Genomic DNA, 12,270 nt, shown 5'->3' on the forward strand with positions numbered 1-12,270 from the left:
GCTACGGTGGCGAGGAGCAGCAGGGCGCAGGGCAGCGAGAAAGGGAAGGAACGGAGAGCCACGCGCGGCCAAGGAACTCGCGCACGCGCGCACGCATGACGGCCACGGTCGGAGCAGCAGGCCCCAATGCGGACCCGAGGAGCGCGGGCGCGCTCACTCGCGGGGACGACCAGCGTCGGCGGGACGAGGCGAGACCGGCGAAAGTGGCTCGGGCGCGCACGGGTGAGGGGAAGAAAGATGGGGCGCCGCTGCAACACGCGTGCGCCAGCAGCAAGGCGACTCGGCGTGGACGACGACAGGGCACTACGGTGGACTGATGCGGCAGTGGCCGAGCGACGACGGTCGGAAATAAGTAGAAAAAGGAAAGGAGCAAGAGAGGGAAACATTGCGAGCAGGAGACAGACGGAGATAGGCATGAGAAAAAAAAATCAGGACACAGACAGAAACAGGAACTGTGGGGCTCGCTCCTGATTTGCTTCACATTTCACAGAGGAGAGCGAAGCCAAGCCAGCGGTGGCTACGGCTTCAGCTAGGCGGTGCTCCAGATTAAATGCACTGGGTGGTGAACACGAGGAACAGAGGCAGTCAGACAAGACAGAGACGCAGCGGAGAAAAGAAAGGCAAGCAGCAGGTCAACTAGCACAGTCTGCAGGACAGAGTGGCCTGACACATCAAATAAGGCCAAGGCCACAGCGCAAGGTTTACCACAGCGCAGTTCAATTAAATTAGGAATATATTAATAGCTGACCATGCGAAGTACAAAATTGTTATAATACTAGTCTGTACGCATCAACAGGAATATAGTTTTTCCCCGTGTCTTACTAGTAAATTGTGGTTAAATATGCGTGGGCGCACATTTAATATGAGGACGCCAACCAGAACGATATATTAACAGCGGAATATATCGTTCTATTTATTAATGGATTTTATTTTATTTATAAAAGTTGCTTTTCAAGCTCAATCTAGCAGAATAGACCGTTCGCTAGAATAGTCGTTCGACTTTCCTAATTATCTTTACGCACTGAGGAATTTAACTTGGACGTTGATTCGAGTCCCCAAAACTGAGTCACCGGATCCACTCATCGCATCAAGTACTTTTTAAAGCAAAATCTGAGAAACGCGTTTCAAAAATTTTTCTTATGCCTAAATCGCGGTGCCAAACGAGATCGTAACACCGGGGTATTACACTAAGCTCTTTAGTGTAATTAGTTTTGAGAGCTAACTTGTGTCAGGTCTAGTAGTTAGTGAGGCTCTTTAGTTAGTCTTTGAGATCTCACTAACTTAGTGTAGTGACATAGCCTTTGTGTGATTAGAGACTATAGCAACTAGAATTATGGTAGGTGGCTTGCATTTTTAGTAGGCTAGTGTAATATTTGTTTCGCCTTATATCTGTCTAACCATTTTACTTAGTGTTGTTGTAGAAATTTATATAGGATATTTACCCCCTCTAACTATCAGGACCTTTCAACCTGTTGGTTACTGCTGAGTTTCTGCCGATTTGCCACAGTCATAGATACCTCCGGTGCCGCAGTGACCTGACAATTGAGAGCTTGTACTGCCTTGTCACTGAGAAAAGTATAAGAACTCCAAGAATCAATCAATATCAATATCTCCTAATTGTCAACCTTGCAAGCAAGCTTTATAGTTTTTCTACCTTGTACTGAAGACGTGACTACTAGCAAGGAAGTCGTTCAGTGGGTTCTCTCCTACCCAAAAAATCGTTGGCGTTTGTGCTATCCCGCGCATGAGGCTTTCAAGGTTATTTTTCCGGACGACGCATCCTGCATGACTTCGTCCCGAAGGTTGATGGGCTCCTGAGATAGATGCGTTGAGAGTTAACGTAGCCATCAGTTGTCGCAGGGTTGCCTCTTCCTGTTCTGTTGCTTTGTGCGCAGGTTGAGTGGCCGTGCATGTTGTTGTCTGGTTAGGGAGTCAGACTTTTAGGCTTGCTGTTTTTTCGCCCTCAGCTCTTGTTTCGGTTGTTCTTCTTTCTTTCTTGTGTTTTTGGTTCTCTCTAGTAAGCTTGGCGCTTACCACTGAGCGGGTAAATTGTAATGTACTTCTAATTTCTCTTAATGAAATATGTGTTACACGTACATAAAGTGGATCCCGTATCAACTGAATAATCCATCTTTACTTTAAAAAAAACTGAATAATCCATCTGATGAGACGCCAAAACACACATGCATGATCCTCGTTCCTGTAAAACAAATCAATCCTTGTACACTATATTGTATATACAGTATGAAGCCAAGGACCGTGCCAGCTTCTGTACAGCTCAAGCTACACATGCCTGAAAGAACCACAGAACAAAACGGAAGAAAAAAAGCCTTCCGTTTGCTCTGAAGGATATGCAACAACAGCCTCCTTTAAATTCATGACTACGAACGACTACTCTGAACCGCGTCACTCAACTTGCACACTATCATCCGCGATGACAACGTCGACTGACAGTCCGGACATCACAATGTCGCTGGCAAGGCTCCCTTTGAGCTGCTCGACACTTCGCCCCAGGACGATCCTGCAGGTGCTCCAATCATCAGCCGCGATCTCAACTCCCATGTAGGTCAAGTGGTCAGAAGCACTCCAGAGCAGCACAAACACGCTCCTGGAGGAGGAAAGGCAAAAGCAAAACAGAGAGCCCTATGATGTATATATAAGAATATAAGTGTTGAGCTAGTAGGCAGCAACAAACTGAAGCTACCAGTTCCCTTCCCACCTGCAACAGTTTGGGTCTTCACCGCTGCCATCGCAGACTTGATAGGTTGTGTTGCCATCGACTTCATGTTCCCACACCTAATAACACATGTAAAGAGTTTAGGATGAGGTTGCAAAGATGTGTATGCTTGCATTGGTAAGAAAACACTTCAGCATTTAGTTCAGGTTCAAGCCAAAACAGCACATACTACAGGTTCTTCAAGTAGGCTAAACAGCGAGGCAAATTAATCCACTCAGAAACAGAGAATGAACAGTCTGCGACAATTTGTTCAAGAACTGAAAGATTATTTACGTTTTTATTGTGTTAACATATTATGAGGATGCTCATATCGTTTCGGAAGCAATTGGTGTTCACTCAAATTCACATGCTACCAAGCAAATAGTCGTGGAGTTCAACATTTAGTTCAATCCTGACAGCGGCGGAGCCAAGGCCTGGCCACCCTGGGCGGCTGGCCGGGCTCCCTTGCTGCGGAGTGTGACACTTTAGACCCAAGTACACTGTACTACTCGTATACAGGAAGACTCAGTAGCAGAGACAGGGAAGATGAGGCAGGGTAGAGGGTGCTGGCTAGGACACAGGGGGCAGTAGCATATACTAATAATCGGCCTGTTCGCTGGTTGGTTTGTGGGCTGGTTTGGGCTGACTGATGCTGGTTTATTGTGAGAGGAAAATACTGTTGGCTGGCTGGTTTGGGCTGGCTGAAACCAACAAGCGAACAGGGTGAATGACGGGAGCAAAGCCGTCACGAGTCCACTGTTGGACGTCACCACACTCTCAGCTTCTGAAGTTCTGAGTTCACATTTTACCACAAAAAAATGCAAATAGCAGAGGGGAGGAGGCTTTGCCAGGCATGTAAATTTCAATTCTCAAATATGTAGGGGTTAAATGGAATGGATGATGTACTACTATTGTTCACTTGGATTTATCTTTAATTTTCAATTTCTGAGCCACCGTGAACTTGTGTTCTAAAAGATTATTTTAGTTTAAAATTTAAAATTATTAAATAATTATGTGTGCTATTTTTCTGAACTTGTCAATATTAGTATGACGTTATGTCTTTGCCCAGGCTCCACAAAAATCCTGGCTCCGCCACTGAATCCAGAGATGTAAGCACAGCAATATAATGAGAGAATTTGGAGAAGTGTTTAGTACTCAGCACAGTACATTTCCTAGGTTTGTTCAGGAGCATACCTCTCTGGGGAAGTGCTTGTACGTCAGTTGTGGGAGGAAGAAGAAATAAGGCGGCAGATGAGGTACAATATCACGTTCATGTGTCATTCTGATTGTGTTTGTCACATACTTGGCAAAGTAGGAGGCAAAAGCAGCATTGCCAACACGTGGTTGCCCAAAAGTCATCAGATGAACATTGTTACTTCCAAAGCTCATCTGTAAATGAGAGAAACGTTTCAGAGATCATGGAGGAAAAAAAACATTCCATGGCCACCGATGGTAACCTCTTGTGCAGTAAAGAAGGAACCTTGTGCAAACAAATATATATTCAGTATCTGGGGGTCACTTACGGCAAGATCAAGGGCACAAAAAGAAGCTATTGCTCCACCCATGGAATGCCCTGTTACAATTATGTTACTATGTCCATGTAGCTTCCTTGCCTTGCGAACAGCATTCGTGATGGCTGGACGTAAAACTGTATTATTGTAAGAAGAGTAAAACCCAATGTGGACCTTTAACCATAGGAGAAATCTCATCAGGAAAAAAAGAACTGGAGGAAAGATAAGCCATGTCTTACTGTTGAAAAGAGAAGTAAAATTAGATCAGATGGTTAACGCCACAAACCTTAGCATTGGGCATGTTTGGATAATTAAGATTAACCTGCTTCCATATTATGTCCTTAATCCAATTCTGTACGCTGATCAGGAAATTTAAGAAGTGTGATATCATGAGATGGAAACTCCATGAAATTAAAAAAAAAGATGAGTACAAGTTTGCAAATTATTTCAGAACCTGTTCTCTTGAGTTCCCCTGATTGAAACAATGATAGCATTGAGATTGTGATCAACACCGACGAATGCCTGCGACATTGATTGTTCAATCACGAGTAGCATTGTTTTCTTTATTTAAAGAATATTGACAATAAAGCACTTATGACTTATGAGGGAAAGGAAGTAGCATAGAGACCTGCAAGCAATTCTGGACATCAACAATTATACAAGTCATCTCAAAGCCCTGTTTTGTAATAAAAATAGGTAAGCATGGCAAAGTCAGTGAAAAACGTATCTTTGATTTACTTCAAGCTTCAACTGAAACAGATCACATTGGACTATTCACTAAACACCATATACTCCTAGATAATCTTACTCGAGTCAAGTCATTGCATCTTGAGCATGTCCATGTATATAAGGCGGTCAGATCTGTCATATATACCTGTGTACCAGAAGAAAAAAAATGGGGATCTCTTTATTTTGACAACATTAAAATATAGTGATTTCTCTGTTGAGTCCGAACTCTTGGTCTGTCTGCCTATATGGCTTCTTTTGGTTCGCTTCTTTACATTTGCAAGGTATGTTCAGGATAGGTTGTGGTCGTGAGTCTGCTCAGTCTTGCATGTCTGGTTTTCTGGTTGCTCTGAAACAGTCTAAACAAACTCTGATTTCCGTTGATCTTAATGGAAATGGGGGATACCTCCGGTTTGAAAAAAAATTTAAAATATAGTGAAAAATTGAAACTAAATGAATGATAACAAATTTAAAATAAAATGCGTAGTTGGCTGACTCTTAGGAAAATGGTGGGGGAAATGATATAAAAAAATACTAGTGCTAGTATATATGGCACAATATGCTAAAATGAAGGGGGGTTGAATAACTTACAGCTGCAGCGTATTCCACAACAGCCTTGGCCAGAGTATAGTTAAAAACAAAATTCCGCCCATTGTTGTTGACATCGGGTTCTGTGATAATTAGAGTAGTTGATTTACAACAGGCAGTGTTGAACAAACACACAGTAGCAACTATAGCAAGATACGACTGGGAAAAAGCAGAAAGGCAAATGGGGAATCCGGGAATGGAAACCCCCAATCTGAGAGCAAAATAACAAATCAGAGCCCGGCCGGAGCGCATGGATTCCGCTGGGCTTCCACAGGAATCTGACACGAGTGAGACGAATCGAAGTACCTCTCCTTGCTCCTCCAGGAGGACCGGTCGACAGGAGCAAGAACGCCACAGCAGCAGCCGCAGCCGCTTTGCCGATCCATCTCCACCCATCCATGTGGACTGGAACCCAAAACTGGCAAACTGCAGAGCAAGAAGCTACTAGGCTGGAGGAACAAAGGAAAGGGAAGAGGTGGAACGCGAGGGTGAAAGTGAGATTAATGGTTACCCCGAGGCAGAGGAAGAGGAAGGGAAATCGAAATCGAAACAGGAAATCCACATCCGCTCGTTCCGTAGTCGCTGCCCGGTTCATGAGCGGGGACAGCGACAGGAGGACTGAGGCCTGAACCTGTGTGGTCACTGTCAGACTGTAATGGCGCGCGGGGGCGTCTTGACGATTCCTGGACCAGCTCCCCCGCCGCTTCCAGGACCAAGACCCGCGACGAGGAATCGAGTGATCTGGGGAAGTGCGGCGCCTTACGGTTCCCGTAGCGCCTTTCTCGCCTCTGGATCTCGGGCGGCCCACCTGCCCAAGGAACTAAACGGGCCAAGCCGTCTACCATGGCCCGAGAAACGAAAAGGAAAATTAGCTACTACCAAGTCCCGTTATTTACCTTCTACGACCAAAAAAGAATAGAGCGTGGACATCTTTTGGTGCGATATTTATTTTGGTTCATCCGTCTGTCCACCCCGTGCGATACCCTGCACGATAAAAAAAGAAATTGACATCCTTGTGATCTTCGTCTGCTTTGAAGAAAATAAATCGATCACCTAAGGCCACATGTATGAAAGGAAACAATAATCATATATGGAAGAAAACAATCATGCATGGAAGGAAACAATAATCATGCATGGAAACATAGAAGGAAACAATAATCATGTATGGAAGGAAACAATAATCATTTACTCTTTTTTCAAATAGTGGTATTCAGTTCGGAGCCCTTCATGCAGTTTAATAATGGTTGGGGAGCTAGGTTTGCGAGAACTTATTCTTAATTGGGTTGCGAGTTAGGGATGTAGCACTTCAATGGGTGTCTTGGTTGAGTTCTACAATTGCCAAAAATTGATGGTGCTGATAAGATTGGCAATCATGTAACTCTGCAGTACCTTTCTTTTTTTTCAAAAAAAAGGAGGGCAAATGCTACTTATGGTCGAATTAATGTTCTTTTTGTTGTTTTGATTTGATGCCCACAGCCCACATGTTAACTTTCAGATGTGTTTGTAAAGAATCAAAAGGAGTTGGCCTAATGCCAATCTTTCTTGTCGGCTTTTTCATTCTTTATATTTATACTAGGTAGCGTGTCCATGCGTTGCTACGGGATAACTAACAATTTATACTAAAAACACATTGATCGCACGATAAGATAACAATACTGTAAAAATTAAATACCAACGTTAAAGTGACATTTAATCCAAAAAGCAAAGTTTATGAATTTAACACAGTCACGGAGTGCGCGGCATCGTAGGCTCACAAACTCTACTTTATAGACCTTTCCGTGATGCGGCTAAGATAATATTTTATATTGGCAGGAAGAAATCTTCGATATCTATTTCTTTCATTGTAATCCATTTATCTGGATAATGTTTGAGATGAGGGCACAATTATAGTTTTTAGTAGCTTTGCGATATTGTCCGAAGCTATGAGATGATTGATGTCTTGCAATGATCCTTTCATTAATTTAGATTTCTATCTATGTTTAATTATTTATTCAGTCTATTTTATAGGCACGCCGGTAGATAATGGATGACAAAATTCAAGCATCCATAATTTATCTCTTTGACTTTGAGCATAAGTTTTGTTTTTATTTTTTAATTGATATATATTGTCCTTTTATTTTTACCGTAGCGTTAGCACGGGCATGCATGAAAAACGAAGATGTCTTTACACTGCAGAAATCTTTCAAGAAGATCATGCATATATTATTCTTGTATTGAATATTATATATGTACAATCACCTAAATATTCTAATTAAACTACAAAATTTTGAATTAGGATACGAGGTAAAACATGCAAACAGATATTTCAAAGCTACCTGTAGAGTCTAAAGAACTTAATAAATAAATTCTTCTAGAGGCAATGCAAATTCTCTCTAATCTTTTATTTGGTGTAGTTAGTGTTATCATAGTACCCGCATGTATTCATGGGAAATAAATCATGGATAAAACGTGGACACTTTTTGGTACGATATTCCAACATGGATCCATCGTCCTGCTAATATCCTTGAGGCAGATCACATAAAGAATGAAAGTCCCTCTATGAGATTGCTTATAAGAAACTCAAACTTATATTTGATCATGGTAATGTTGAATTGCTTTGTATCAAAAGCATCGGCAATGATAAACAAGGACATAGGTTTTAGTATGCATAGTGAAAAAAAACTCAATCTTAGTCTTCTCAACAGCTTTTCTAAGCCTTTGCAGTGCTAACTTGTCCTTACTCAGATAGTCAAGAGGTACACCATTATGCACCACTAAGAAAAGTGTCACCATTGGTTGCCTTGACCTGAAAAATATGTCGAAATTAAGAATTACACCACCTAATTCAACATCATGGAACAGACATTCAAGTGGATACCTTATTCTACAATATATGTATGTGTGGAATAGTCCTAAAGTCATACATATTTATACGATGAGTATAACATATTTTGTTTTAAAATTTTATGAGAGATTTTTTAAGACACGCAGTATTATCCATGTGACAGGCACTAATATTTACATATATACTCGAACCTGTGTGTACAAGATTATATGGAGATGCAGCGGAACTTATTCATGGATTTATTGGCGCGTGAAAGAAATGGATATCGGAGAATTCTTTCTACTGATATAAAATATTATCTTAGCCATATCACGAAAAAGTCTATACAGTAGAGTTTGTGAGCCTGCGACGCCGCGCTCTCCGTGACTGTGTTAATTTCACGAACTTTGCTTTTTGAATTAAATGTCACTTTAACGTCGGTATTTAATTTAACAGTATTGTTATCTTATCGTGCGATCCGTGTGTTTTTAGTACAAAAGATTTAGTTGTCCCGTAGCAACGTACGAGCACGCTACCTAGTAACTCTTATAAAGCTAAAACTCCACTAAATATTTTTCTCTTCATGAAAGGTGTCCACGTCATTTCCCACTAAGTGACTCCACTAAATGTTATATCTCTTCATACAAGATGTTCACATCATTTTTCACTAATTCCATGTCACCCCTTATTAATTACAAAAAAATGTCCATGTTATCTCTATCATGTGAAATACTTTAAATCTTTAATCTATTAACATACAAGTTATCTACATACACTACGCTATTTGTTTCATCACCTATTCTTCTATAATGTAATCAAATATTCTATTGGTTTTTCTTCTATTAACTTACCAATTTTTTACCTGATCTGATACAATAAAATAACATACAAGTCAAATTCATATATATATACACATTATACATAATATCTATAATAATACTATGTATATAATAGATTTATTTTTACAAAAATCCCATGGTGACACGCGGGATATACTTCTAGTTCAGATAGATTCGGAAGGAGTGGAATTGGGAACGGGGAAGAAGAATTTGGGAGCGGTAGTATTCAGATGTAGGATTAAGGTTCAGACTTGATTCATTCTTACTCCGATAACCCCTTCTCCAACGACACCAACAGACCATTACATTACAATTTCCAAGGGTCCTGCTGGCCCGCTCAGCGCGTGAAGCGTAGCTTATTTGAAAGTTCATCTTGTCTCTCTAAACAATTATTATAGTCTGATTTTGAATATTTTGATATCTTATCCCTAAACTCTTGAAACCGTTCAAATTACATCTACTATCGTGGTTTGGAGTGGTTTTAAAAGTGGTTTTATCTTTTTATTAAAAATTTTGATAAATACACGATAAACGTTTTAAACCACAGAAAATGTCTCTACGCTTTTAAAATTTTCAAAAAAAGAAGAGAAGAGATAGACTTTGATACTCCAGACCCAAATAAAATGTTTAGACCTCAAGAAAATATATCTAGATGCTTCAAAACTAGATTTAGCTCTAGAAAAATAAAAAAAATATCCAAAAAATATAGTAAATTTCCAAAACATTCTAATCGGCGTATAAACATGTTTAAGCATACCACATAATTGTATCATCATGAATGCGCCACTTAGGGGCCTAGATGCACTTTCAACTTTAAACTAGAATAATGTCTCCATTTGAAATCCAATTTCGTCCTATTCAACTTATTTTAGATCCTTAACTTATCCTCTATCTGTTTTAGCCACTCTTGATCCAACTTGTTTGGATATCTTCTTATGTGTGCTGATGTGCACCAAAACTATTCTCAACTCCAACATTGATCAAGATGCTAGTCTCGACCCTCTTCCTCTTCCCCTTCCCCTCTTAATAGTATGTCCAAAGATATAAACATAAGTCCTAACATTACGTGTAAGCGCTCGTAGCACAAAGTAATACACTTGACACTATCGTGTCTTTACCCTTCAGATAATATTCTTGGGACATATGTCGAATCCAATCAAGAATTATACGTGGAGGGGTCAGTTAGAGAAGTTCAACATATGCGAACCGAGAATAGCCCGTCCGTTTGTTATCAATGTAGTTTTCTCTTATTTTTCTGAATTTATTCCAGTATTTAATGATTTAACAATGCTCTTCTCGTGTTAGGCGACCATCGATAACGAGACACATGTGCTGACTCGTAAATCTTGAAATCTACCGTCTGAGTATTTCTAAGATGCTCATATTGTGCATGTATATGAGCATCTGCGTCTGTAATACGATCTGCAAAGTCGACATATAGTAACACTATTGTTCAACAATTTTATGATAATAAAGTATATTGATAGCCACCGAATTGTTATTACTAAATACTAATCAAGTATGCGTTCAACAAAATTGTAAAATATAATGAAATGTAAGTATACATTTAGTAAAAGCTATTTTATTAAATGCGTCTTAATATAGTAGGCAAACAAATTTAGCAGAATCAAACTATTTTATTCTAGTTATGTTTTCTGTGATTTTGTTGTCTAAAACCATCAAATAAATAAATACAACAATTTTATGCTATATCTCTCTTAATACAAATGTAGATTATTAATAAATAATTATGAAGTAAATATTATTGTTGTGCTCCCCTTGGCTCCGCCTCTATCTTAAATATAATTGCTCCGCCTCTGTATTAAACAACATAATCTCTGTTTAAAAAATATCTTAAACAACATACAGCCTGTTCGCTTGCTCGTATCGGGCTTATAAGTCATGGCTTATCAGCTAACTAACAGTATTTTTCTCTCACACCAAACCAGCCAACGGTACTTTCAGTCATGACTTATAAGCCAAACCAGCCCAAACGAACAGGACAATAATGGCCCCGTCTCTTCATAAACATAGTCAAATGGGTCTTAACTTGTAGGTTTAATCGAGATAAATATAATGGTGGAAACGGATCATTAATTAGACAAACAGTTTAGAAGATATAATTGCTTTAAACTTAAAACCAAGTAAAAAGCACTTTGTTGTAACCGATCACAACTCACTGGCCGGTGGCAGGCGCTCAAGCCAAAATGGAGTGGTCCATGCGAAAGATAGCCAACAGACACGGAGACCGTGCAGCCCCTATTTGGTGCATGCAATGGAAAGTACAAAACAATCCATGTGTCCCCAATCCAGAAAAGATCGTCTCTTCATAAACATAGTCAAATGGGTCTTAACTTGTAGGTTTAATCGAGATAAATATAATGGTGGAAACGATCATTAATTAGACAAACAATTTAGAAGATATAATTGCCTCAAACTTAAAACCAAGTAAAAAGACGCACTTTGTTGTAACCAATCACAACTTAGGCATGTTTGGAATGCAGAAATTTTGCAGGAATCATTTAGGAATTTCACAAGAATCAATTCAATTTCACAGGAAAAACACAAAAGCAAGAAATATTTCCCGCATTTCAAACAGACCCTCACTGGCCGGTGGCAGGCGCTCAAGCCAAAATGGAGCGGTCCGTGCGAAAGCTATCCAACAGACACGGAGACCGTGCAGCCCCTATTTCGTGCATGCAATGGAAAGTGCAAAACAATCCATGTGTCCCCAATCCAGAAAAGATGGTAGTTAATTTCAAAAAAGAGACAGTGGTAGCTACCACACCCTCGTGGCCAACTATCCCCCGTTCCACATAATTCACACTCATATATACATATAGAATACTATATACATGTGTGTATAACAACAATTTTATACTATATCTCTCTTAATACAAATGTAGATTATATTAATAAATAATTATGAAGTAAAAAAATATTGTTGCCTTAGTGGGGGCTTGGGGGGCATTGCCCCCTTGGCTCCTCTTGCTAAGGGAAGATAACCACGTGGTCTAAATGTAACTCACCCTTTGTCAGTATCCCTGTAAGACATAGTTAGCCACATATGCTTTAGATTCATCAATC

General features: G+C 40.0%; 1 protein-coding gene across 3 annotated transcripts; it reads right to left on the reverse strand.

Moving 5' to 3' along the window:
• Nucleotides 1-2,182: 2,182 nt before the first annotated feature.
• On the reverse strand, nucleotides 2,183-6,270 carry LOC136531505 (lipase-like). 3 transcript variants are annotated; one of them, XM_066524165.1, is made up of 11 exons: nucleotides 6,053-6,269; nucleotides 5,848-5,967; nucleotides 5,545-5,624; nucleotides 5,036-5,101; nucleotides 4,856-4,903; nucleotides 4,682-4,749; nucleotides 4,514-4,586; nucleotides 4,240-4,401; nucleotides 3,911-4,105; nucleotides 2,720-2,796; nucleotides 2,183-2,521 (listed from the first exon to the last, which is right to left on the reverse strand). In XM_066524165.1, the coding sequence occupies exons 2-11, from the start codon at nucleotides 5,939-5,941 to the stop codon at nucleotides 2,407-2,409; spliced, it is 978 nt and encodes a 325-aa protein (XP_066380262.1). In that variant the 5' UTR covers nucleotides 5,942-5,967; nucleotides 6,053-6,269; the 3' UTR covers nucleotides 2,183-2,406. The 3 variants fall into 3 exon arrangements, with proteins under 3 accessions (XP_066380262.1, XP_066380252.1, XP_066380266.1); XM_066524155.1 differs by having other exon boundaries at nucleotides 2,183-2,608; nucleotides 6,053-6,266; XM_066524169.1 differs by having other exon boundaries at nucleotides 2,434-2,643; nucleotides 6,053-6,270.
• Nucleotides 6,271-12,270: the final 6,000 nt, after the last annotated feature.

The sequence above is a fragment of the Miscanthus floridulus genome, chromosome 2, assembly GCF_019320115.1.
Source record: "Miscanthus floridulus cultivar M001 chromosome 2, ASM1932011v1, whole genome shotgun sequence".
In the NCBI taxonomy this organism is placed as follows: domain Eukaryota; kingdom Viridiplantae; phylum Streptophyta; class Magnoliopsida; order Poales; family Poaceae; genus Miscanthus; species Miscanthus floridulus.

Coding starts and splice junctions, on each gene's coding strand:
- LOC136531505 (XM_066524155.1), bottom strand. CDS start 5,941: ATGGATGGGTGGAGATGGATCGGCAAAGCGGCTGCGGCTGCTGCTGTG. Junction 2,797..3,910: donor ACAAGCACTTCCCCAGAGAG/GTATGCTCCTGA, acceptor ATGTGTTATTAG/GTGTGGGAACATGAAGTCGA. Junction 2,609..2,719: donor GAAGACCCAAACTGTTGCAG/GTGGGAAGGGAA, acceptor TTCCTCCTCCAG/GAGCGTGTTTGTGCTGCTCT.